Here is a 27,733-nt window from a genome sequence, read left to right on the forward strand (position 1 = left end):
CTCTGGGACAGAAGCGCTCAATGTGCATAAAGAAACAAACAGGTAACGTGAACGAGTGGCTCATACCTTGGTTCCAATTGAAGCATTGAAGTGTGCATACAGTCGGAACAGAAAGTCATGCTGTTCTTGGGTGCACTGTAATTCAATAACTACAAAATCTTTGCTTCCCTTAGAGTTAATCTGAATGGAGAGAGAAATAAAGACCCCGCCCCCCCCCCCCATTTAACACTTAAGTATGTTTCATTTATGTGATATTGCACCAAATACTTCCCCCTGTCCTACTTATTTTTTCACCCCACTGAGAACCACAAATTCTAGGGCTAAAAAAAAAAAGCAAAATTATTCATTATTTGTATCATCGTAATGAGCACAAGCTCCTCTCAGGGCTTCCTGTAAGATTCCATCATTTCTGTGCTTTAAAGGCCTTTTTAATGAAAATGCTTAACATTTAAGTTAGATTTAACACATAACAGCCATAATAACATATATCTAGTCAGAAGCATACGCGTATTATTCTACTGCAGTACTTTGGTGAGAACACTACACAAATAACAGAGGAGTTCTATATTGGTAGAATTAGGCTGCACTGAAAGACAGAAAGCATTGAAGTACTTGTCAGTACTCCTCTTTGCATTGCAGAACATGATAACACAAAAGAGTGATTGCTGATGTGTATAAAACTGCAAAACTTCTACTCGTCTACTGATTATCCTACATTCTGTCACAGTAAGAGAAAGGCTTACTTTTTCAAGGACATTGTATTTTGCAACTTCAAAATCTTGAGGGAAAAAAGGAGCATCCTGATCATTTTCAGTGTAAAATCTGGAATGGAATCAGAGCAATTGAAGCCACAAGTGCCCAGTAAATATTGTGTTTTAACAGGCTGCAACATCACACTACAGTAAGAATTAATGTAAGAACATAAATCTGTTTTTCAGCAGCAAAATAAAAAGAGAAAAGTTTTGAGAAATAAAATCCCACAGTGACAAACTGCTGACCTACACTAGTAGGCCCGAATGTCTGGTGTAAACTTGAAGATGAAGACTAGATTTCAATCTTCATCCTTTAGAAAATCTCTGGAAGCAAGAAAATACATAGATTTTCATTGTCTGACTGCATGTTAATTATTTAACATCTTTTAACCTGCGCTCCCTGATGTTAATTCCTCTCTTATTCTTGATTTTCACATTAACATATATACTTGTAATCATATCCTTCAGCATCGGGACTTTTAGACATTACTTCTACTAAATTCCCTGAGAGTAACTAAATACCTTCCCTATCACTGAACAGCAGCCTCTGAAAGTGAAAGCTGCATTTTATTCATTTTAAAATAAGAGCATTGGAGCTGGCTTTGTTCCTTTAATTCAATAATTGGTAAAAGTTAGAACAATGCTCTTTCCCTATCAAATAAGGGCAATCTCATGATCTTGATTTTCAGCTCTCCCAAGAATTTTCACAGGAGAGAGAGATGCTCGACACTTCTAAAAACAACGAACTGGAGTGGATAGCAAATAAAAACCCAGGTGAACCAAACTAATAAAAAATACGTGATGATAAACAGCTGCTGAGTTGGTAGAAGCTTTGCATCCATTAAGGAGCTGGAATGTAGGTATTTACTGAGATGGAAAAATGTAAAATCAATTTCCACAGTCAGATTCAAAGGTAAAAAAAGGTAGAAGTAGTCATAAACTCATACAGATAGTATAGAAAATGAAGAAAGAATAACTTTTTCCTTCACTACACTGTTGTTAAGGTACTAAACAATCTCCAGAAGAGATCTTGACCGCTGAAACAGATTGGAAAGTTTGTTTTTTTCTTTGACATAAATATCAACATAGATGTATCAAAACACATATTTAATTTTATCATTTTACCTGAGTGTCCCTACTTCGAACGCAATTTTGTTGTCACTTTCTGCTATAACAGTAGGATTCAGGTCTTTGCTTTCATTTTGATTTGTGGCATTTTTGTTCTCAGAAGATGACACGTCTTCCAAACCTGCAATCAAAACATTTATTTACTTGGTAGAGTATCTGGGTTCTCTAATTTAACTTAACCTAGGATCACCTCTCTTGACCTGTTGGCAATGCTTTGCCTAATGCAGCCAAGAATACTTTTAGCCTTCTTAGCTCCACTATTGGTGGCTCATGTTCAACTCGGTGACCCCCAGGTCCTTTCCTGCACAGCTGCTTTCCAGCTGGGTGGCCCCCAGCATGTCCTGGTGCCTGGGGTTGTTCCTCCCCAGGTGCAGGGTTTTCTACTTCTTGAGGTTTTTGCCAGACCATTTCTCCAGCCTGCTGAGGATCCTTTGGATGGCAGCACGACCCTCTGGTTTATCTGCCACTCCTCCAAGTTTCATGCCCTCAGCAAACTTGCTGAGCGAACACTCTGCCCCATCATTCAATGAAGACGTTGAAGAGGGCTGGACCCAGTACTGACACCTGAGGTACTCTGCTTGTTGCTGGCCTCCAACTAGACTTTGCATCACCGATCACCATCCTCCGGGCCTAGCTATTCAGACAGTTTTCAATCCACGTCGCTGTCTGCCTCTCCAGCCCATAGTTCAATAGCTTGTCTATGAGGATCTTATCGGATACAGTGTCAATGGCCTTCCCACTGCCCACCCCTCATTTACCAGGCCAGCCACTTCATTTTAGAAGCTTATCAAGCTGGTCACGCATGATTTCCCCTTGGTGAATCCACGCTGACTACTCCTGATAATTTTCTTGTCCTTCATGTGCTTGTAAACGGGTTTTAGGATTTTTTTTTTCAGAAAAAAATCTTATTTATATCAACTTTATTCCCAATATCCATGGTTGCTGATTTCTTAAAACTTGATTTGAAATATTGACCTTCTGAAACGTTCTTTCCCAAAGTAACTGATAGATGGCTACACCATGCCAAATATACCTACCGTGTCTGTCTGGCCATTGGTTAGAAGTGTCGCCTTGTGATGTATTAACCTCATACGCATCAGTTGGCAAAAGCTTCCCATTTTCAACCGATTTCCGAATGAAATCTGCATATACAACAGGCAGCTGATATTTCCGAATAGTTTTTAGATCATGACAACTGAGGACATCGGCAGTATCCACAAGAACATGTGTACACTGAAAGACAGGTTACAGTTACAACTGTTAGGCACACACAACTACAAAATTAATCCAAACATTGTTTATTTGCAATCCATACTGGTAAAATTCTAGAGTCCAAAGGAAACATTTTAAACACAACCTTTTTGGATCAAGTTTCTAATTTAGAGACACGATAGTTCTGCACTTCCTCCATAGACAACAGAGAGACTAAAATATGGCTACCTTCAGATCATGCCCATCTTTCTACAGTAATTACAGAGATATGAGGGCAGACAAGTGCCTAATGTTCTGTAGACCTTTTAGCAGCACACAGGAGGTCCAATAACAGGCCAAGCTCTATAGTGGCCAACTAGTTATAAATCCAATACTCTTTGGGATAACAGGATAAAAAAAATAGCTGGGCAGAGTCCTGAACAATCATAATATGCTTTGGTAGCCTTATAAAGAACCTTACACTGCTTTACTGGAATCACATTTATGCTGAAAGTTTAAACTTTCTGCATAGTTTTGATGGTAGAGCTCAAAGGGTTGTAGTCAATGGGGCTGTACCTGGCTGGTGTCACTAGTGGTGTTCCCCAGGGCTCGGTTCTAGCGCCAGTTCTGTTCAACACTGTTATCAATGATCTGGATGCAGGAGTGGAATGCATCCTCAGCAAGTTTGCTGATAATAATAAACTGGGAGGTGCTGCTGACTCTCTGGAGGGATGAGGAGCCTTGCAGAGGGTTCTACATCCATTGGAGCATTGAGCAATACTCAACAGCACAAAGCTCAACAAAGGAAAACGCTGGGTGCTGCACCTGGGACAAAGTAATGCCAGACACAGGTACAGACAGAGAGACGAGGCTGGAGGACAGCTCAGAAGAAAGAGATTTGGGGGTGGTGGTTGACAGCTGGCTCAGCATGAGCCAGTAGCGTGCCCTGGACAAACCGCATTTCGGGGTGCATTAAACACAGCATAGCCAGACAGTCAAAAGAGGTGATTCTCCCACTACATTTAGCATTGGTCTGGCCCCACCTTGAACCTTGTGTGCAGTTTTGGGCCCCACAGCATAAAAAGGATGTTAAGGTACTTGAAAGCATCCAGAGGAGTGCAACAGAGCTGGTAAAAGGGCTGGAGGGGACGCCACCCACTAGATCATGTTCCTCAAGGCCTCATCTAACCTGGTCTTGAAAGCAGCTTAGAAGATCCTGAATTTAGAGGGCAAAGAAATCCATCATGTCTTTGGAATACTCTTGCTACACCTCAATATGTTATTCTTCAATTCTTCACTTTCTCCCCTAAACAGATGTGCATTGTCAGAGTTGCCAGGAAAAGTGCTGGGCTCCAAACAATATAATGTGCCAACGATATTCCTTTGCTTCACACATTCCTTTTCTTAATAATAAAAAAAAAAAGATATTTAATGCCAACTCCTTAAGTTATGCAAAAATCAATCTACAGACTCTTGAGGATATCAAATATGTTTTTTGTTGTTTGTAAAATAACAGTCACCTATGGAAGCTGTGTGCATTAACAGCAGAGTTCAAACTAACTCACTCAGTGCTTTATGAGGAAATGTTACACAAGAGTGAGAGGGAGAAATTAGTTTGCTTGATCATACTCCTCTTAAAATAAAAAAAAAAGTATACAGAGAAAACAAAACAAAAAATCAAAATACAATGCACTATCTTCTTCCCAAGGTAGATTAGAAGAGCTCTAATATGGCAATATGTATGAGCTTGTTGCAAGTACTAGCTTTGTGGGGGGAGGAAATGAATGTCACTTTCAAGTGGCAGAAGTGACAAGGCACTAACTATGCCTTCGCTATTAAGTTAGAGAATCCACTCCCTGACACTGGCACATGAATACTTATATTGCTATGGCATTAGCATGTTCCTTAGCACTTCTAGACTCCACCAACTCACTTCCCCCAGCTTCCATGCATGGTTTGGGAGAGGAACATCACCATGGCCACTCCCATCAGGCAGGCTGGATGTGGCTGCTCAGCCCTGATAACCAAGGAAGTTCATTAGTACAGACGTGGGCCAAGCCATGCTGCCTGGCCACAGTCCCACAAACACTCCTAGGTGCATAATGTGACCTGCTGATTTCATTCCTGCACGTGTCATGATTTATCCATGCTGCTTGTTCAGTATATATTCCAAACAGAAACCCGTATTTAAATTAACAGCTGTGATATCACAAACTTCTAACTCTACAACCATCACTTCTCTGTAATCAAATGCTTGCATTAGTATAAACAACAACAAGACCAAAACCCAATTCAGGGATGTGTCTCCTTATTCAGAGCTTCTGCTCCCTGATGACGTGAGGAGAAAACCAACGTGGCAACTTTATCCAGGAAAAAAAGCCTCCCTGATTCTTTTGTAGAGAGAGAATATTGCTCTTATTTTTTCTCTGAGACATTTCAGTACTACAGAGCATTAGAATTATAAGCAGAAATACTGAACAGAGAAATAATCTCTACAGTCCTTATTTCTCTACATGAGGCAAGATTAACACTCGACAACACTTACACCACTTGGTATTCTCCTTCTGAGATCTCAGAAATAAATCTAGAACTTACCTTGCGATTAATCATGTAATGAATTACTCCACCATTTTCTTTTAGGCATGCTCTTAGGCTGTTCTTCTCCTGAATGGGCAAGTACCTCACTTTAACAAAGAACACACAGTTTGCAAAGATTGTCATTGCCCTCCTGTTAAGACAGAAAAGAGGGATTTATTTTGGCTAAGAAATCTTTCATTCCTACTACCCACCTAAGTAGTTTCTCACCAAATATTCCCTTTTCTACTCTAGGAAGTTCCGCAACAAATCCCATTTTATCAGCATGGCAATCAAATTGACAAAGAACATCTCTTAATCAGTTTTATTCATTTTAAAAAAAGATATGGAAAATTTAGTGTGACCTACATTTTCCGTCAAGTCATGGCTTGAACTAATTGTCAAACTCATACCTTGACCTTTTGCTGTTAGTATCCACTGTTAGTAAAGTGGAACGATCTTAGTTTAAACTGGAACAACTCTCCTTCTGGTCCCCTTTCACATAGTACCTTTATAAAACAACTGTTTTTTTCAAGAACATGAACTATTTTTCATGTTTCTACTCAGTGTTGTACATATAATCTTTAAATAATAATAAAAAAAACACAAACATTTAAAAAGAGCTTCAGAAAATTGATCCAGATTAAACACAACCTAACAACAGCAACAAAACCCACAAGTATACACCAACAAACAAAGAAACAAAAACAACAATCCAGAACAAGAGACTAGCTTTAATCTAGATCTGTTTTCTGATTGAATTCATTTCTGGGCTAGGGCAAAGATTTATGCAGGCACAAAAGAGTAGCAAAGCACTGAAAGTGATGGAGGAGTAGGAGAGAAATGGATGTAGGGGGACTGCTGCTCTTCTCAGCCATGTCAGCCTAAATTGTCTGTAAAATAAATTGAATAAAAATTGGCTGTGTGTCATTTGTGACAAACTATGCTAAGATATGAGAGGCTGGGAAAGTTTTATTTAAACAGAATTTATGACAACAAAATGTAAAGGCAGTGCCTAGTTTAAGCCACTACAATGTATAATCATTGCATATTTATTTTCCTGGACACTTGTGAGTGTAAAGTTATTCTTATTTTAAAAACCAATGATGAATGATAAAGAAAATGACAGTGTGAATGAGAACACTACACAGAGCACTGAGCTCTTTATACAGCATATGCGTGCCTCAGCACATCACAGCTTTTCCAGAGCCTTTCACTGGTAAACAAAAGTGCTAAAACTAAGTGCGAGCTAGAGGACCTTGTGACAAAGTGAGTTCACAGAGAACCCAAAACCATCGTTCCCACTGAACATATTTGAAGCACGGTGTCCAACTCAGTTTTCTCGGAAAGGCATTAGGACAGTATACCACAAAACCACTTTGAGAACTCCTGACGACCAAAAGATTTGCCTTAAATTTGCATTGCTGCTCCAAGCAAAACTGCTAATGCAAACACACTGCTAAGGCTACAGTAAGTAGCACAAAGAGAATGTACGCCTGTAAAACAAAATATTCAGATCATAAATTCTTTTTTTGAATGATTATTTGACTGCCAGTAAACCATGGCCATATCTCAGCTGGGGGGTTAGTATCAGTGTCGCTGGTAAAAAAAACTGTTTTTACTCTAACTGTTTATATTTCTGGAAGAGCTACTTGAAAATATAAATTTTCCATGGTGACTTAAGGACAAATACTTTTAACTGTGGGATAACTGGAAAAAAAAATGACAATCCAGGGTATTTGGCCTCTCCAATTTTACCCTGGAATCACAGAATGAGGCAAAACAAAAAAGAAATTGCTTGTTTGAAAGTAAACATAATACGAAAGGAAGGCGTTTCTTGTGTTGGCCAAAAATGTCTGAAATTAAGTGCCATCTCTCTTGGACAAGCCATTCAGAGCAAAAATGACATTTCTCCAAATTGATGAGAGCTCCCACATACACAGCAAACTGTGGTTAAGCTCCCATCCTTCTACTCCTAGAAATAAACAACCACGTTAAAAACCTCAAAAAGGAAAGCAGAAGCTGTTTGAATACTTTCATTTACCACTTTATATTTTTATGTGCTATGTTAGAACTGTTTCTCTAGTAGTTTCTTAGGACTAAAAGCTAACCTGTCATTGAATTACCCAACAGGTTCTTCTGGTTTAGAAATTCATATTGATCAATTGCACCAAAGCCTTTACAAGGTCAACAAAGCTTCCACATCAAATCTGTTGATTTTTGATTTAGTGTTGAGAGAAAACAACCCAAAAGACCCTAACATGGCAGAGAAAATTTTTAAGCGGCACTGACCATGGCATTTCAGAAGTCGTGTGTTTTAACCCTGGTAAGCAGCTAAGCTCACCAGTCCCTCACTTCCCCTCACTCTCAGCTGGATGGGGGGAAGAGAATCAGAAGGGCAAACTTTAGAAACCTCCTGGGTTGAGATAAAGACAGTTTAGGAAAGGAAAAATAAAAACCAGTCAACCAAAAAAAACCCACAATAACAACAAAGAAGGAATATGTGTATTTTCTTACTCTATGGCATGTTTGATTTTCAGTGAATGCACATACAGCTGTTCTTCAGTGCAGTAAAAAAGCTATCAGATGGCCAGCTGCCGTAACTTGAGTTATGAGCAGAAAGGAAGAAGTTGGTCATAGAGAGGGGGAAACAAAATTCATTTGAATTTGAGGTTTCAGGAAACCCTAGAAAATCAACACTATCAGACACATTTTTTTTAAATACATATGTATATAATCTGATTTCATAAAGGTAATCTATAGGAAGGGACCCCAAATCATCTACTACCCTACACATCTGAGAACTGGCAACACTGCAGTGATGATACATGCATTTAGGTGAGGCAGACAGCAGATTGAGGATCAAAGGACACATGAAATTATTATATACTTATATTTTGTGGCTCTTGTATTTTGTTGTCTGGCATTACCAGTGCGTTCAGCATAAAAGTACTCTTTGCTCACAGATGCAAAAAAACCCCTAACTCTTCTTCCTGTATTTTAACTAAGAGGTTTTTGCAAGATACTACATTATCTGAGGTAGTAATGATCTTTTATGATGCACCCATATAACTTGGCTTGGGTAGATTAATTTGTATCATATACAAAGGCAAATGTACCACTGCCAAAAGTTTCTCTTATTAAAACCATCTTACTGGTCTGGGCACTGTCTCCCTTTGCACTGGAACTCTGCGGGCACTAGATTTCTCAGCATATTCTCTACAGCAGCTTCTGGATATTGCTCAAGTTTCCAGAATTTGTCTCCTCGGGAAACAATGAATTCTATTCACACAGCCTAAACACACAGATTATTAGGAGGGTAATGGAATATGTACAAGCTATCGCAAACATCATCCCTACCAATACATCCCTCTTTCACACAGAAACTTGAGAAGCAACTGAATTTGGTAGCTCATATGTGATGCAAAACTCCACAAAGATATTTTACATTGCACTTGCTTATGAAAGCTATGCAGCTAATAACTAAGAAAAAAATCTTGAGAGAACTGATCTGTAAATAAGCCGTAGTGTCGACCAGTAAGCAGAAAGCAATGTGAAAACTTGATGGAAGGGCAGATTCACTTTGCTAAGTTTGTCTGCAAAGTGAAGACCACCCTCACCCTTTCTCTGCTCCCAGCATGAGAGCTATTAAATGACTCCGATCCCACTCCTCTCTTTAGGTTTTCGGTGAAAAATTGTTTACACTCACCCGCTCTGGCAGTTCCTCTCCCTGAACCATCTTCCTGCTTCCTCAACAGGGCAAAGTGCAACCCGGAGCGCTGGGTGTAGGGAGGTAGGAAGGGCTGGGGCACGCACATACCTGCCTGTGAAATGCCCAAAGGGACAGCGCCAGCAATTGTGACCCTGTCAAATAAATAAACCAAGCAAAGTGCAGCCAATTGAACAATAAGGAGCACCAGCTCTCGCTGTGCTTGAAGGAGGAAATTCACTGTTAAAGTGCAAGTGAGTTTTGAAATACCTTACAGACAGCAGGAAATGTAGCTGAAGCCTGCGCAGTCCCTCCTAAGCAGTTCTTCTCTCCTTTGAGTGAAGAGGACCTTATTCTCCTTCATTATTGACCACAGAATATTAGCCTCTCTTCTTCCTCCTATTTCCCTGGAGAACCAAACTTCTCACGGAATTTTAGCAAAGCGTTTGGCTTTACTCCTTTTGAACTGCAAACTTTCCCAAATTCAAAATCAGAATAGCGAATGATTATATTTAACGTGTGTGTTGAGAATTAACTGCTAGGAAACACTTTTATAGCTGATAAGAAAGTTATGCGAAGAAAAACTGCTGACAATTGCTTCTGGTTTAATTCTTACAGTTTTAATTTATCTCGGTGGAGATCCATAAGGCCCTAACGACCTCAGAAGAATTTCATGTGAACTTGTAGTTCTGTAGTTGTCATGTAGCTATGCAGTTAACTTGTAGTTATCAACCTGCAAGTTACGGATCATTGTTAGCAATGGACAATGGACTGCACTCCTAGCAGGGAGAGGGAGCCCAACATAATTTTTTGTCGACCAAAACCAGACCATGAACAACCTGGAACCCTGTCAGGCCTTCAGTGTGCAGGAATACTGAAAACAAACCTTTGCTGTGTTTTCACGAGGATGTCAAGGGATTAAACGTAGAATCATAGAATACCCCTAGTTGGAAGGGACCCGTAAGGATCATCGAGTCCAACTCCTGGCACCACACAGGTCTACCCAAAAATTCAGACCACGTGACTAAGTGCACAGTCCAAATGCTTCTTAAACTCCGACACGCTTGGTGCAGTGACTACTTCCCTGGGGAGCCTGTTCCAGTGCACGACCACCCTCTCAGTGAAGAACCTTTTCCTCATATCCAGCCTGAACCTCTCCTGCAGCAGCCTGACACCATAGCCGTGGGTCCTATCGCTGGTCACTAAAGAGAAAAGATCGCCTCCACTCCCCCTTGTGAGCAAGCTGCAGACTGCAATGAGGTCTCCCCTCAGCCTCCTCTTCTCCAGGCTGAACACGATACTGTGCTTTCAAAAGGCATGGGTAGGAATCCTTTCTCGCAGCACAGTAGCTCCTTTTGTTAACGCAGAACCCAGCCTCAGGACACCCATTCAGGCGATACGTTTTTGGTCCAACCATGCCCTACCACCAATGTCACCCACTAAACCATGTCCCTAAGCACCACGTCCAACCTCTCCTTGAACACCCCCAGGGACGGTGACTCCACCACCTCCCTGGGCAACCCGTCCCAGTGCCTGACTGCTCTTTCTGAGAAGAAATGTGTCCTCATTTCCAACCTGAACCTCCCCTGGTGCAACTTGAGGCCATTCCCTCTAGTCCTATCACTGGTTATCTGAGAGAAGAGGCCGACCCCCGACCCCCACAACCTCCTTTGAGGCAGTTACAGAGAGCAATGAGCTCTCCCCTGCGCCTCCTCGTCCCCAGCCTACCCAGCCCCAGCTCCCTCAGCCGCCACGCGGAGCCCCTCGGGAGCTGTAGTTCGCTCACCGCCGGACCGCCTGCCAGCTGGGCGGGGAGGCCGTGCCTCGGGACTACAACTCCCGGCATGCCCGGCGTGTGGCGCCGGGAGGCCGTGAGATGGCGGCAGGTTTGTAACAACACGGAGGGGCAGCGCCGCTGGGGCCGCGGCTCGGGGCCGTCGCCGTGCGGGTGCCTCAAGGGGGGGGCGTAGCGGCCGCTGTGAGGGGTGACGGGGGGCAGCTGGGCGTGTGGGGAGGTTCAACAAGGGTTCAACAAGAGTTTCTGTGATCTGATCTCCTGAGAATGAGGAAACTTTAAAAAGTTGTTTCCTGACCGGCAGGACTGTTGAAGCCTTGGGCTCCTGTGGTCGTGTCCTTTGTTCTGTAGCCTTTTCTCTGTGCTCTCTGCGACACACCGACACGACACACGACACAGCGACAGGACACGCCGACACACACACCGTGCGTGTAGGTGGAGAGTTAATCGCCCTGGGACCCGCTGGAGGTAAGCAGAGCCGAGTGATAACGATAAAAGACGATAGGAAGGGGAGGGAGAAGCTAACAGGCAGCAAGGGTGCAGAATTTCCATGAGAATGATGCTAAGTATGCATTGAAATACAGTAATACGGTTGTATTTATGTGGGCATATTTACAACATTGCTTTCACATGAAGATCCTGTAATGGACGTCTCTCACCTCATCAAATCCCTTCTCACTTCTGTTGCAGACACATTTAAAAAATTCAGAACCCATCTCTGTACTACTGAACAGAATATTATACGCAGCTCTATAATATCTGAGGTGTTATTTATTTGAGTGCAGTTACTGTTAAGATTAAATGTTGGATTGTGCTGACTGTGCACAGGAAGCTCATTAGCAATTGTCCGAATTGCTTCTGTTGCCTAGGGAAAAGTAGACGGTGACTGATTTTTATAAATACTTTGGTTATAAGAGAGTAACTTTCCGTTACTGTAGATTTCTTATTTTGTTTATCTGCTTAATTTTTAGGTGCTAAAAATAAGTAACCATCCACGCCAGCTGCCTATGGCTTTGAAAATTTTGCTGTCCTAACACTCCAAGATATAATAGTGTTATGTTAACGCTACATCAGCAAGTAGATCTGAATACCATTTACAAGATGCCAGCTGTTGAAGATCTGAGTAGTGAACGAAACTTCCTTGCACATTGCATGTTCGATAGCTCTCGTGCTGGAGTCTTCTTGGATCCTACTTTTACTGGTTTGAAAATCAACACAGACAATTTATTATCTGGACATGAAAACATCACGGCTTTCCCTGCTGAAGTGTTGCATCTTTCAGAGAGCCGTTCTGTAAGTGATGACTCCTTGTGTGAAGAACGGATGCTGGAGTCTGGCAGCTCTTGTACACTTCAGCAGGATACCGCTGACACATCTTTTCCAGCAGCAGCATATAATGTGGAAAGCTCTAAAACAGACTTTGTCCATGGTGAAGTGGATGGTCGGAATAAATCCGATTACTGTGATCCTCTCTTACAGAAGCTTGAACAGGTAATAAAAAAAAAGTTCCAGAATTCTTTGACATACATAAATTAAGATTTATTTTGTTCCTATATATGATTTTTCATACCCGAAAGTATGCAAAATCTTTTCCATGTATAGAACACAGTGGGCTTAAAGAGCAAGCCCTAGGTCAGTTATGCATGCATAAAAGTTGGTGTCCTCATAACATGCAGTTTAACTGGTTTTCGCTGGCACAGGTTCCAGTTCAAAACGGATTGTATTTAGTGCCAGCATATTTGACTCAAAATCTTTTTATTTTTTATTTATTTTTTTTTTACCTGGAAAGATGCACACAGTTTTACAATATTCCATTAATTCTTCTCTTAAAGCTGTGGCAATGGGGTGCTGGTCGTTACAGTGGGAGTGCTTCACTGCAGATATTCACAACACAGTGAAGTTGTATGTTCTTGTAGCTATAGCAACATCTTCCGTTAGTTCTCATTGTATGTGTGCACACTTGTACCTGGTTCTGTTTAGCTGAAGAGAGAAGTTGGTGTTGAATACATACATGTCCAAGACAATAGGACAAAAAGGCATGGAATTACAACCCTGTGATGTCATTTTTTTTTTTAATCTTTTTTCCATAGCAAGCCTGCCAGCTGACTCTGTGATTGGCAATACAGTTGCTTATAGCTCTCCCCAGTTAGCAGATATAAATTATGTTAGCTGAAGGTGTTAAGGCACACTTTAATAGGTCTTGCTGTTAGGGATTAAGAACTCAGCTCCTTGTCCACCCTTCTAGAAGTTGCCTCAGTGCAAATCCTTATGTCTGTTTGTGCAAGTGGAAGTGTGGGAGGAAAAAGTGAATCTCTAGAGTATAATTCCACTACTAAGCATGTAAAAGGTATTTCATCTCTGTTATATATGTTAGGAAAATATTCATTCACTTTTTTCGTTACATCAGCAGTGTCCAACAGTGGCTAAAATAACAGATACTATCTGGTTTAATGGTATCTTAAAGGAATTGTTAAGTCTCCTGTCTTGGAAAGTTATTGCCGATCCAATATAAATTAACAATTATTATTCTAAAAATAGATATAACTTACATGTAATATTTATTTCCAAGATCTCAGATAGAGTGAAGATTACTGATACATACATATAAAAAATACTGATATATAAACATTTCTAAAGCACTATTGATTTTGAGGTATTTCACATTTTAATAAAACCACCACATGCGAGTTATGTTAAAAGAGCAGAATTTGAATGTTTTTCTCATACTATAGAAATGAGTGTTCTGATTCTTTTTTTGCAGATTGGTCAATTAAAGATGAGTGGATCTGTTAACTGTGCACACTGGAAATAGTATGTGCAATTGATAGGTAGAACTGAAAATTGCGTTCATCAAAGCACTTTGTATTCTTAATTCCCTTCATGTTGCACTTAGCTAATGGAACATCATTAAAACAAGAAATACCTCTTGTCTTGATGACTCTAATGCATTCTAAGTATATTTGTCTTAGGTAAAATAACGTAAATAAATGTCCTAGGTAAAATAACGTAAATAAATGTCCTCCAGTACATTTTTTTGTTTGTTTGAAAAGCTGAAGGAATTGCAACAACAGAAGCAGGAACAGCTAAAGAAACAACAGATGGAGCAACTTCAAAGGCTGATGGAAGAACAGCAGAAGTTACTTAGCATGGTGTCTGACCAGACAGCAATTCTTGGTAAGTTGAGAAATAAAGCATAAGACATACTTCAGTAAACTGAAGAATTTGATCTCATTTCTTCATTAAAATCTGAAAGTGTATTCAGTGTTTTTCATCTTAAAACTACTTGATTAGTCAAAGACTAATGCTGCATCGTTTGAGTGGCTGATAAATGAGTGCTACTGTAGAAGGACTTTTATAAAATCCTTTTATAAATTGCCAAGAGTAATTGTAACTTAATCAATGATGGGAGCCTTATTTTGAAGAATATATTACAAAAGACAGTGTAAAATAGTTTCTTTCCTTTTTGATTAGCTGTTTCCCAATATACTTTTGTTTGCTTTAAGCTGTCACTGTATCCAAATGAAGTAATACCTCCTTGTGTGTGCTCATGCAGAACAAATTTGCTCAAGTGATGAACTGAACTAGACTGGGGAGCTGATTTGTACTGAAAAACAAACATTTGTAAACTGGATCAGTTTTCCAGTCCAATTTGCTGTGTGCAAAGGGAGAGCACAGTGCTGGGCTGGAAAAAGCTGGCAGAGTTGAGGTAGGGGGATCTTCTTTTGCTGGTAGTATCAGTCCTACATGATTTAATGGTTATCTTTCTTTTACTCTCTGAGAAAGTTGATCTAGGGTTTAGTCTTAGAACAAAAACTAGATTGCCTAATGAGTTATTTCTAATTGGGAATGTAAAGGTGGAGGCTGGTTCTTGCCCTTTAGTGCCATTTCTTTTCTCCTGCAGAACAGTGGTATGTTTTTCTTTTAATTTCAAACTCTACTCTGATGGCTGAAAGTCAAAAGCCAAGACCTAGGCATTCAGTGGGCTTGACAGCTTTTCACAGGTTGTGACCATCTGGATATCGGAATCACAATGAAGGCAGAGTTTATGCCTTGAATAGTTGTTCTCCACATACACAAAACAGTGATTTTTTACAAGTTAAATAACTAAGAATGTATCTCATTGTTGAGAGTTGCACTGATTGAACCCATGTTTTCGCGTGGCACATAGAAAACAATCTATACAGGGATACAGAATGTCTCCAGTCCAACTCTGCCGTGAGGGTTAATAACTGAACTGGAATTAGGAATCAAGATGGGTTGGCAAAGAGATGCCACCGCATGACTAAGAATTACCTGTATGTAAAAGAAATGCACTAGAGTTCTTCACCTTTTCTGTTTTTAGTTTTACCACTGACAGCAGCATGACAACTAAGCTGCTATGACCGGAACAGAGTTTTGGTTTTAATCTAGCTGTTTAATAAGGTTATTGTAAACCTGTAGAGATTTCAGAGAAAAGGTATGAGATTGCATTTCATCATATTTCAAAGCTTTTAATCCAAAGTCTTGGTCTAAGAGGCTGCAAAAGGATGAACTGATCTTAATTTTTACATTTGTACGTAGGAAACAGAATCTTGATAAGAGACCTTTTCAGTAGAGCAGACATCCAAAATTGTTCAGTTATTTTACCTTTAAGTGATAAATTAGCAAAGATAATGAACAATCAGAATGGGCTGTTAAGGTGTGTGGAAAAAATTTATACATAATTGGATGTTCCTTTAAAAAGAGAGCTCAAAATCAAATAAGAATTAAACTGGGGAAATTTTAGGACTTTTTTTGTGTGGGAATCCAGAATACGTGACCATGAAGCTCCCTTCTGGTTTTAATCTGATCTGAGTGCTGCTTAAAGTATGAGCTGAAAACTGATTTGTTTGCTTTGGGGAGGAAAAAAAAAAACAAGCTATATTCTGTCAATTTCATAGGAAAAAACTTGTGGTGTCCAGAACAAAAGATGGAAAAAATAACGGAGGCTGAAGATCCACATGATGATCCTTTATGTGTGGAAGGTGCAGATCTCTCTGAAAAGTCCAGCAGAGGAAAACAGTTGTGGGTGACTAATACAGAGGAAAGGTAATTCAGAACATTATTTTTTACAGTTCTAAATACATAACACAAGTTTGATTGAATTCTGAGTCCTAATTAAGAGTCTCATATTCTCAATTTGTATAGTTTTCTCAACTAAGGATTCCATTTTGCTAGGTATGGTGGAGACCAGTGGTAAGAGGCTCTGGCTTGAAGTTGCTTATGCAGTGAAAGATGTGACGTTGTGTATTGGCTGAAGAAGTGTGTGAAACATGGAGTGATGACAGTTCAGAGGCACATCTTAGTATAGGCTTAGCATATTAGCAGTTATAATTACTGTTCCCAATTTGATTTATTACAATTTCCTATCCATTATTAGATGGCAAAAAGGTATTGTGAAGGAGTGTAAGGCCACGACTTTTTAGTTTATTACCAGGAGTTTTTTAAGTATCTGGGTATTGCTAAGAAGTAATAATAGTGCTTTTGGGAGAAGCCTTCTTGCGTATGGTAGAAGCTTTGTTTATGGCATGGATGGACTAAAAGTAGTGGTTGGCATGGTTTTGAAGCTCTGCCTTGTCTGTCTGGTCATCACAAGACAAGAAATCTTGTACCAGGCTGTGGTGGGTTGACCCCAGCCAGCAGCAAGGCACCCAGCCAGCTGCTTGGTCATTATTCCCCAGAGCAGAATTGGGTTGGGGGATCAGAAGAGCACAAATGTGTGAAAAGTTGTGGGTTGAGATCAAGACAGTTTACAAAGTGAAGGAAAGAGGGGAAGAAACCCAAGTGTTACAAAGGCAATTGCTCTCCGCCTCCAGCAAGCAGACTGATGTGCAGTTGGCTGCTGAACAACAGCTGAGAAAACCGAGCCCAAAGTTTTCACTGCTGAGCATGACGTTACCTGGCATGGAATATCTGCTGGGTCACTTTGGGTCAGCTCTTCTGGCTGCGTCCCCCTCAACCTCCCATTTGCTGGGGGAGGAAGGCAGGCTGTGTGAGAAACCAAATAAAGTTTTGATGCTGTGCAAGCAGTGTTCGGCAATAGCAAAAACATTGGTGCGTTACCAACACTATTTTAGTCACAAATCCAAAACAGCACCACGTGAACAGCTGTGAAGAAAGCTTACTCTGTCCCAGCCATACCCGGTGCAAGGTGATACTGCAGAAACGAGCAGTGTGACTAAAATCCAAGTGAAAATTTGATGTTTTGGGCAGAAGAATGGGTCACTGAGAAAAGCTGTGAAAGGCAAAACAGCAAAGCCTGCATAAAGGCGCTTTTAGATGGATATTAATTATAGCAGGGATTTGATAATCACTTCTCAAAAGATAAGCAGCTAGTGGTATCGTGCATTTCTCAGATTAACTTTGCCACTTAATGACTAAAGTACTTCGTAATTTGTCATTTTTTATGTAATTGCGCCCTAGGCCTTCGAATAGTAGGGATGCTAAACACAGTTAAATTATGTAGACACGTAAGACTTGACTTTTTAAATTACCCTAGACCTATTAAAGCTGCAATTCAAGAGAAGAAACAGACATTTGAAGAATTTCTGGAAGAACAGATTCAGATAGAGGAGCAGCGTCTGAAGCAAAGCCAGAAGTTACAGGTTTTTAAATTTCTTTTTTAACTTTTAACAGTTTTTTTTTTTATATATATATAGTGATGAGTGCTTTAAAAACATACAAGGGAGATTCTAGCATCAAAAGCTAACACTGACTGCAATATTCACATTTTACGATTTTACTTTAAAAATAAAAAAAAAAAAAAAGCTCTGACTACTGCATTTGTTTAAGATGTTTTTAGAAACCCGGTAGAAATATGCTATGTAAGTTCCTACTGATATGTGGGGTTTATTTGAAAAAAAAATCTTAAAACTGTGTAAAGGACTTTTTAACATTCTCTGCATGTTAATTTTCCATATCCACTTTCAGGAGACAAACGGATCAGCCATTCAAAAGCCAGTGATCAAACGACCCTTCCTGAAAAGAGGAGAAGGCTTAACAAGGTTCACTAATGCCAAATCTAAGATAACAACGCTTGGAGAAAGCATATTGAAACCTCAACAAAGGGTTTCAGACGACAGAAACGTTAGAGTGGACAGATCACAAATACAAAAGAAAAGTCTGCCTCCTAGCAAAGAGCTGGTTTCTGGGAGCCCTCTTATGCCACGTAAAAAAAATAACCAGCCTGATAAAGCAAAATGTTGTCCTATTCAGAAGACCCTTGTACTCAGGAATCACAATGGAAAAAATACCGTGCCATTAGAAACAAGAATGCAACCAGGAAAAAATCTTGATGGACAGATGATAGATTGTTTCCCATCAGAAATTAACCACAAAATAGAAAATAAAGAGAATGTAGTGGAATTTGCTAAGTCTAACATTGGCAAAATCAGAAACAAATTACCTGGCATGGAAAAGCCTCAGTTGTCTTGTGAGCTGGCCAGTGCCTTTTCTAATCCTAAATGTCCTGTAGGTCACCCTGTAAAAGATCCAGAACTGTCTTTTGAAGTTTCGTTTCAGAATAAGTTGGAAAACTGGGAAAAAGAAAAGGAAAAAGAGAATCTAGAATTAGATGAATTTTTGTTTCTAGAGCAAGCTGCAGATGAAATATCTTTTTCAAGTAATTCCTCATTTGTGCAAAGGATCTTAGATCAAGATCAGCAAACTTCAGAAGGACGTAGAATGTCTTCCACCCCTATCAAGGCAAAACAGCAACAAGTGAAGGAGCTTGCAGTTAAACTTATAAATGCGAAAAATAAAAAGGCAGACTGTATCACACAGGGAAATAAAAGTGATAAAGCAGTTACACATACAGTCTCAAATTCAGGAACAGCTTCTAGACTGAAGGATCCAGTGAATAAAACAGACAGTGTAATATTTTCAGGTTCTTCCTTGACAGCAGTTCCTGCTTTAAAAAGTACTCAATGGACTGTAAGTGAAGATAAAGACGAGGAAAATGGTGATACGACTACAGATTCTGAGCAAGACTTTGAGACAACCTTAAAAAATGAAAATGAAGATGTTAAGGAATCCTTTCAGAGCAACAGAGAAAGTGATCCAGGATTTTTTGATTACGGAAGTTCTACAGATACCAGCAAAGAAAGCAAACGTGGAGGTGACTTGTCAGACGAAGATTGCAGCACACTGTCAAAGCAAAAGATCAGAAAAGCTTCAGACCACCAGAGAAGCATGTCTTGTATAAATAGGAGTAAGATTGAGTTTGATGATGAAAGGACATGGAGTGATCTTGATGAATATTATTTTCACAATGATTTACCTGAAAAATATACTAAAACGTCCTTACAGACAGACTTTTTCAGTAAGAATGATACAACTGTCCCAGATAAAGCAATAAAGAGAAAAGTTGCCTCGAAGAAGGGAGATGAACTGTCCAAACAGTCTGCAGCGGACAGTGATTCGAAAGGGCCTCCGGCATCAAACCTGATGATGAAACTGTTTCCCTCACTGAAACCGAAGCAGAAGGCAGGCTGTCACTCAGAGTATGAAATCAAATCAAATGTGGAACAGGAGTCAGGAGGTGAGAGAACAGCAACTGGTAGGAAATGCTGAAGGAAATGTGTTTTACAAGTCTTTCTTTCCAAGGCTCAAGCTGCAACTTGACTTTACACTGAAAAGTCTAAGTACAGACTTCTGCTTCAGGGAATGGCATTTTTTCTCTCTTCTGGTTGCGTGTCTGGTGCAAGCTAGCCGTTTTGCAGATTGAGTCTGTGGAAGGGATGCCTCTAAGAGCTCCTTTACAAGGTGTTGTATTTATGCAAGATCATTAAAAATGCAGTTGTTTAGTGACAACATGATGGTATAGCCTAGCATGCCTTCTCTGTTAGATGATGGTAGGTGGTAGGTTCATTGCAGGAGAGCTTGAACCCATTTAGTGTTTTGTTTCTGTTTTTTTTTTTTTTTTTTGGGAAATTCGTATGAAAGCTACTACATCTACTTACTGCTTTGCGGAGAACTGATTTTGCTGTGTTTTTGAAAGAAATCTGCTCGATGTTTGCAGGAGGTAATGGTTGGCAGCATTTAAGAGTGAATGAGGCAACTAACTGCACTGCAGTGTCAGTGCTTAGGCTCTTCTCTTGGATACTCAGAAGCAGACTGTTAAAGCCCAATGAGTGTTAAGCTGCGAATGATCAAAAAAATGGGATAGCAAAGAAGCCCACAGATATGATTATGGGCCTCCTACAATATATTTCAGGGCAGTGTGAGCAGATTGTGTTGTGAGTACAACTTGGAAAATTTAGAGCCGTGAGTTTTTCCTGTTTGACGCTTTGCCCTCAACATACCTTTATTTAATTTCTCTAGCTTGACATGAAGCCCTTCACATTCCAATTCCTAATACATACTTAGTTCTACAAAGACGATAGATACACTTGGTGTGTCAGGTAGTTACAGAGACATAGAAAGGTTTGGCTTGTATTTGAGGATCCTTAGGGATCATCCAGTTCCACCCCCCTGCCATGGGCAGGGACACCTCCCACCAGCCCAGGTTGCCCAAAGCCCCATCCAGCCTGGCCTTGAGCACCTCCAGGGATGGGGCATCCACAGCTTCTCTGGGCAGCCTGTGCCAGGGCCTCACCACCCTTGAGTATATAGCGCAGGGTGCTTTAAAATGTCACTTCTATGTTATTTCAGTATTAGCAGTAGTATTGCAAGAAAATTCTATCTATGAAATCGTATATATATATTTTAAATGGCCTGTGGTAATTGTTTACTTCAGTCAAAGGCTGCTTAAGCAACTTGCACCTGATTGTTCTTTGGTAGGAAACACTGTTCCATCCCAGATACTGAGAGAGAAACTCATGGAATTGGAAATGGAAATTGAGAGGTTCAGAGCTGAAAACACAACTCTAACTAAACTTCGGGAAGAAAGAGAGCATGCACTGGCAAGTATCAGGTAATTTTTAATTGAAAATTAGGAGAGTTTTAATTGAAAACAGTTTGGGGTGTTTGCTAACATAGTATGTTCCTGTTGTCCTGTTTGTACCTAGATAGTGTTACAGTGATAGATAAATAATTGATGTGTTTCAGTAACTGCAGAGGTAGGTCAAGAGACTGGTTGTTGCACTAGGGATGTATTAAACTGTCATTATTACTCACAAACAAAATACCAATCTCGGAATAATATTAAGAACTCCTACTGGATTAATATGATATCCTTGAAGGCTACACCTGGGGAGAATTTCCTCATGTCTAATCGAGCAATGTTCTGAGCAGTAACACAGTCCTAAACTGGTCTTGCAAAACAGATTTCATGCTAACATGATCAGTGCTCTTCCTATGGATTGAATATATGTGTACAAACGGAGTTTGACTTCATTTCAGCCCCCTGGTGACTTCCAGGTGGCAAACAGCAAAATAATCCTCTGACTTAAAGGAAGCGCGCCAATTCCTACCAAAGTCACGTTTTTTTTTTTTGGAAACAGCATCGTGTTGTTGGCTAACGTGAGGGACCTGGTATTGGCTGATTCTTTTTCACACTGCTTTTGGGGGAATGGTGTTCTGCTGCTTTGAGGAATGTTGGCAGATCTTGGTGAAGCTTTGCTAAAATCAGGATAACTTTTGTGACTAGAAGATAGAAATAGTTGGACTTCAAACACTATCTGTGTGAAAACTCTTACTGCTTAATACTGTTTATAGTTAAACCTTCCTGGGTGTAGCAGATGCTGGGTTTGAATCAATGACTGCAAAATTCAGTCTTAATTTTCTCACTCCAGACTTGAAGGAGTCGGGCAAAAACCAACAGCTTTGTTTTATAATTACAGGAAAGAAATTGCAGACTTTCAACAGCAGAAAGCCCAAGAACTGGCTGAAATAGAAGAATATAGAAAAAAAGAAATGAAAAAACTGCAAAAGGAACGTAAAGTTTTTGAAAAATATACCACAGAAGCTAGAGCAATTCCAGATAAAAAAGAACGTGATGAAATTCAGGTATAAAAATGATAGTTATTATTCTTGTCCACACAGGAAAACTTAAATTCATTTAAAGGGAGTTGAGAACTAAATTCTAACTTAATTTGAAAGGTTGCAAGTCATTTCAAGATAGGAACCGTTAGTAGACACAGCCTAATTGAGAAAGCAGTTACAGTCTTCACAACATTGTTTGCTGGTTTCAAGGCAAAAAAAAAAAAAAAAAAGACATGAGCAAATCGTTTTGTCACATTTCCATAATAAAAACTGCACTTGACTACGGTAGAATGATCTTCATCTTTGATACAAAATTACTGTAGCTAATATAACACTGCAAGTTTTTATTATGGTAATGGATAAAAATGCAAACTAGAACCATACCTGAATTTTATTCTGTTTATAACTGTTCCAGGGTAAAAATAGTTATCTTCTACAATTTTCAAAGTAGCATTTTGTGATTACTTACTTGTAGTTCATTAAAGGTCAGAGACGTATGAAACAATACGTTTCTTCACTGTCAGGATTTATGGTATGTTAGGCGTACAGACAAGTTGTATGAAACTTCACATGTGGGTATGTCACTTCCTGACATTACTTCAACGGGTCAAAGTAACATTTGCTAAACTGGCCAGGCAGATTCATGTGTATTTTGTGTGTTTGTGTCCTCCCTATTTTCTGCTGCCAAGATTTTTGAAGGGTCCTCTGCATGGTAGCCTTAAAGATAGCAAATTTCTGCCTCAAGTGTGTGCTGGCCAATCTATGAAGTGTAAAGGATGCTCAGAGGGGAATGAGAGACATCCTCGGATTAAGTTGAGCTTATGGAGTTGATATCTAAAGTTGATCCTATCCTTTTCATGGAATAAAACTAAAAATCCCTACCTTTCACCCTCTGCCATTACACAGATCTTGCCTGTTTTATGCTGATAAGTACAAATACTTTTGTACATTTTTCCTTTTGCTTGTAAGTTCCTTCCTAGAACATGAAAATCTTTTGATATATTAAAAAACGAAGCTTCTTTCATTTATAAATGTGCGTTTTTCTAAGGCTTTAAAACAGCAGATTGCAGAGTTACAGGAAGATGTGAAACGAAAAGAAGCAAAATGGTCAACCACCCATCGACGCCTGAAAGATCAAATAGAAGCTTTAGTAAATGAGAACATGGAGCTAAAAGAGGAAGTCAAAATTATGGAGAGGTTTCGTCTTGAAGCCTGGAAAAAAGTAGAAGCCGCTGGAAGCAAGAAGAAAATGGAAAATTCTGGGGTGACTCTAAAAAGAGCAGAACCTGTAGTAAGTTTTTAATCTCAGTGTTTTAAGTTGGTCTGTGTGAAAACTCTTGTGTTGTGTATCATAAAGTTGGAATCCAGTAGCCACAACCTAGATATTAACTTTTAATTTACTAATCTCAGGGGTCTGCTAGTGGTGCCAGACACAGAATTTCGTTAATGTATCGTTCTCTCCAAATGCGAATGTTCACAGACCCGTGGAATGGTTGAGTTGGAAGAGACCCTTGGGGGTCATCTGCTTTAATGTCACTGCTCAAGCAGGGACACCCAGGGCAGACTGCCTAGGACCACGTCCACGCGGCTTCTGATGATCTCCAAGGAGGCATCACTGTGTGCACTACCTGTTCTGTTGAGAAACTTGTCATCTTTGAAATTCAAAATGGTGCAATTACAAGAGGAAAAGTACGTAGATGGGATATAACCTGAGAACCTTTGTATCTCAAGGACCAGCCAGGCAAATCAGGCAGTTCACCATTGTCTACAGTAGTTACATTTAGTTTTGAAACTGTTATTTATGATTGCTTGTACCAAATTAACATTCTGTAGCTGGTGGTAGTGAGGCAGCAGGCAGAGTTCCAAAACAGCTTGGGCTACATCAAGCAAACCCTTCTGCTGACTAAATCTCAAAAAATGTAGTTTGTGAAGAAAGCTTGCAGTAAGTTTCATGACAAATGGTGTATAAATTTTATTGCAAGTGAACAGTTATTGCATAAAAGTCACATAATCCACTAATAACTCTTCCTTCCTTCCAGAGTCTACCAAATAGAGGCCTGAAAAGCCAAACTGGATCTCCACTTCTTCCAGCACAGAAGGGTGGCAAGATAAGTGGCAAAAATTATTCACAGGCAAAAGGTACAAATGCTTGTCTAATCAGCAAATTTTTTAAAAGAGTTAACAGAAAATAGATGTAGAGGGAGCAGTGCTGCTGTTCCTTGGTTTCCTTCTTTTCACAGTTAGCTTACAACAGCATTTGTTCCTATATCCCTTTCTAATGAATAATCAAACATAGCAACTAACTGGAGGGTTGTAGGTTTTGTTTCTTTTTTGACACCTCTAAAGGCAAACAACCGTGATGTTGTCTATTAGAGGAATACAATCCAGAATTGAAGCCCGTGCTGTTTTTATTTTGATAATCCTTCTGGAATGCTAGGAAAGACGTAGAAAAAGTCTGCCAAAGACTGTTCTTGTTGAAAGATTGTCAGTCCTGCTTTATTCATTATAAGGTATGGCTAGTAAGAATGTTACCTAGATCCCCAGGTAGAAAAGAATCTCCTCTATAGATCTAAAAATGAAATAGGCGACAGAGTGCAAGCATTATGCCCGTTGCTATGATTTTTCAGTCCAGCATGTTGCTGAAGCAAATGACATGCCCCAGAGAGCTGACATGCTGATTTTTTATAAATGTACTGCTTTCAGTTTTTACAGCACTAAAGAAATGTAGTGTCCTGTACAACTTGATCTCATATATAATTATGATTTTAACACTTAAACTGCACTTTAATTTTACTGGCCCAATTAACTTCCTTACTTTTACCTGAGTAGGAAAGCTTTCTAGAACGCCTGCCTCAGCACCTGCTAAGGACAGAAGCAACTCTGAGACAACAGCACTAGAAGATTCTTCTAGGACTTTTATGGTAGTAAGTCTTGTATCTTGATTTTTAAGGGAAAAAAACACAAAACAAATTAAAAAAAACCATGAAGTTATCTGTATTTAAGTGAGTATTTGGAGGGTGATCTGGAAAGCCATTGACTCAATTTTTTTTATATATTTTTTCATGGTAACAAAATTGCAGTTAAAGGCTATGTAGTAGTCAATGCTTTACCTCTCTCTAGCTGTTGCAGCATTCTTTGGCTGAAGAAAGGAAACAATCATCTACCCCCTAGAATTTTGCAGAATGTTTACCCTTGGGGGGGGGGGGGAGGGGAACTGACTATGTTCTATGTAGAGAAACCATCCAAGAATCTTAAGAATTCTTAATTGCTGTAGGCAGTGTTTAGGCTTTATAGAACTTCATCAGCTGCTTCACGCCTCTGTACGGATGACTTCAGTCTGTTGAGCACCACCCTACAGCAATGAATTCCATTTCAGCTTGGACAAAAACTGACCACAGACAAATTACTGCTAGCCCGAGTACATCATATACTAGATGTTGCATAAAATCTAGACTGGGTTTATGACTTCCCAGACCTGTCTTCCTACCCTCATGCTTCTTATTTCCTAAAATACTTGTCAGCCTAGGGAAAAGAGTTGTATGACGACAAAGTTTGACTGGAGTTTATGCTTATATTACTGTTGTGATTTCAGGACACCTCTCCTAATGAAGCTCTTGTGCCAGCACCATCTGGACCTGTGCACACAGACAGTGAAGAGATACAGAGAGAAATTGCTTATCCTGATGGAAAGGTAAAATGAGAGCGTGGCACTTGAAATTCTGTGAGACGCTTGCTGTGAAAGATGAATGGGTACCTGAATGTGATAGCTAAATACTGATCTCTGTAATCCATTTGTTAGGTTGAAAAGGTTTTGAAAAATGGCTGTCACCTCATATTTTTTCCCAATGGGACATGGAAAAAAGTGGAGGCTGATGGGAAGACTGTAACAATAACCTTTTTTAATGGGGATGTGAAGCAGATTATGCCTGATCAAACAGTGGTATGTATCCTGCACCTTCTCCCCTATACTTACACAGGTGTGTGTACGCACACGATTCCTGACTGGGTATGTTAATTTGAACTGTTTCCTGCAGATTTATTATTACGCTGATGCTAAGACTACTCATACTACATACTGTGATGGCTTGGAGGTCTTGCAATTTTCAAACGGACAAATAGGTAAAGAAATCATCCAATCCAGCCAACCCTCAAAACTACTACATATGTATGCAAAACACTCCTGTATTCATGTAATAAGGATATTGTCTCAAAATACATTTCAGAGAAACATTATCCTGATGGCAAGAAAGAAATCACTTTCCCCGATCAAACTATCAAAAACTTATTTACGGATGGGCAAGAAGAAAGCATCTTTCCAGATGGCACTATCGTTCGTGTTCAGCGGTAAGCTTTGTTTTCAGGTACCCTAGACTGTTGACAGGAAAGCAGTAGTTAAGAGCTCACTGCCAGAGGCAGTATATAGCGATGTCTTTGTAAAAGCTTACATTTGGATATACTGTGCGGGGAAGGCTTGGTTACTGTTTGCATTTTTCTTGTATCATAGACACAGGCATTCAGTTCTCTATCCCCTCTATTTTCTAATAGGAAAAAAAAAAGTTATTTAAGTAACTTCTGACTTGTGTACAATTCTAGAGAATGGTTAAGGATGTAGCCATGCCTCAAGCAGGTCTGACATCCAAACTGACTGTGCTCAAAACATTATTTTAAACTTTTCCTGGACCTTTGCAGCAGTAGATTTAGAGGAGAGAATGTGTAGTAGATGCTCTTGAGTATAAAGAAGACACATCAGAAAATAACTTTTTTGGAGAAACATGTTTGAGTACCAACCAACTGGGATGGTATTTAACAAAGAGGCCTTTTTTTTTTTCCTTAGTCTTTAATTTCTTCATTTAGGCTTATGTATTTAGTGCTTGTTCTAAGAATAAATTTAAGCCTACTTATAGTCCTTATGAGTTTTACAAAAAATAAAATCACATACTTGTTTTTAATGCAGAGATGGGAGCAAAACTATCGAGTTCAATAATGGCCAGAGAGAGCTACACACATCAGAGTTTAAGAGACGGGAGTATCCAGATGGTACCGTTAAGACTGTGTATACGAATGGACACCAGGAAACCAAGTACATCTCTGGAAGAGTAAGAGTAAAGGACAAGGATGGTAATATCCTCATGGACACCAAGGTGTAGTTCATGTTGATCCTGTTGACACATCAACAAGAACAATGTACATTCCTGTAAACAAAATGAACCACCTTTTAAACTTGTGTATATATATTGTTTATAGTTTTCCTGAAATAAATTTATTTTTCAGTTGGTATTACTACATTAGAGCTTTTAAAATTGTTTTGCCTGTTTCTATTTTCAGAAGCTGTTTATTGATTCAGTGTTTTATCATGTGTAGTGTAAAGAGTATCCTTTAATTCCCTGGTGGCCAGTGAAAACTCATCAAACAGGCGTAGATGATCTTATTTTAGAAGTCCAAGGGAAAAGCCATTCCATCTAAGGTAAAAGTTGCTTGTGTTAGAGTAAATCAAGGGCATTTTTCAGTCAGGCTGAAGCTTATTCTTTATTTTTTTTTCATCTGAGTTGGTAAGCAAGAGCATCAGCAAACCCCAAACTATATTTTGTAAACCTGTTGTCTTTAAGGCTAGAAAAGGCAACTGTGAGATAGGTTAATTCTCCA

At 39.6% G+C, this 27,733-nt stretch overlaps 2 protein-coding genes across 8 annotated transcripts in view; one reads left to right on the top strand and one right to left on the bottom strand.

Annotated features, from left to right (window-relative positions):
* PARP4 (poly(ADP-ribose) polymerase family member 4) overlaps window positions 1-9,822 on the bottom strand; it is a 53,716-nt gene extending 43,894 nt beyond the window's left edge. For 2 of the 6 annotated variants that reach the window (XM_080589019.1, XM_080589018.1), the window contains exons 1-7: window positions 9,625-9,822; window positions 9,355-9,509; window positions 5,667-5,799; window positions 2,918-3,113; window positions 1,878-2,001; window positions 744-822; window positions 67-180 (exon numbers count right to left, since the gene is read on the bottom strand). In XM_080589019.1, the coding sequence (XP_080445145.1) occupies window positions 67-180; window positions 744-822; window positions 1,878-2,001; window positions 2,918-3,113; window positions 5,667-5,792 (639 nt within the window). In that variant the 5' untranslated portion in view covers window positions 5,793-5,799; window positions 9,355-9,509; window positions 9,625-9,822. The other 4 variants (XM_080589017.1, XM_080589016.1, XM_080589014.1 and 1 more) reach the window with 4 other exon arrangements.
* A 1,510-nt stretch (window positions 9,823-11,332) lies between these two features.
* On the top strand, window positions 11,333-27,375 carry CPAP (centrosome assembly and centriole elongation protein). Of its 2 annotated transcripts, none has more exons than XM_080591237.1 (16): window positions 11,333-11,617; window positions 12,121-12,640; window positions 14,200-14,323; window positions 16,069-16,216; window positions 17,667-17,772; window positions 18,098-19,706; window positions 20,948-21,080; window positions 21,949-22,114; window positions 23,139-23,381; window positions 24,130-24,229; window positions 24,920-25,014; window positions 25,683-25,781; window positions 25,890-26,030; window positions 26,125-26,209; window positions 26,314-26,434; window positions 27,045-27,375. In XM_080591237.1, exons 2-16 carry the CDS (start codon window positions 12,206-12,208, stop codon window positions 27,235-27,237), a joined length of 3,798 nt encoding a protein of 1,265 aa, XP_080447363.1. In that variant the 5' UTR covers window positions 11,333-11,617; window positions 12,121-12,205; the 3' UTR covers window positions 27,238-27,375. The 2 variants fall into 2 exon arrangements, with proteins under 2 accessions (XP_080447363.1, XP_080447364.1); XM_080591238.1 differs by having other exon boundaries at window positions 24,920-25,011.
* The last annotated feature ends 358 nt before the right edge of the window (window positions 27,376-27,733 follow it).

Source organism: Anser brachyrhynchus, assembly GCF_964034855.1.
Source record: "Anser brachyrhynchus genome assembly, chromosome: 1".
NCBI lineage: Eukaryota > Metazoa > Chordata > Aves > Anseriformes > Anatidae > Anser > Anser brachyrhynchus.

What these genes read in the sequence shown, in the direction of transcription:
- CPAP (XM_080591237.1), top strand. Translation starts at nt 12,206, where the DNA reads ATGTTAACGCTACATCAGCAAGTAGATCTGAATACCATTTACAAGATG. An exon ending in AGCAAAGCCAGAAGTTACAG is followed by an intron (nt 17,773 to 18,097) that starts GTTTTTAAATTT and finishes ATCCACTTTCAG; the next exon opens with GAGACAAACGGATCAGCCAT. An exon ending in CATGCACTGGCAAGTATCAG is followed by an intron (nt 21,081 to 21,948) that starts GTAATTTTTAAT and finishes TTATAATTACAG; the next exon opens with GAAAGAAATTGCAGACTTTC.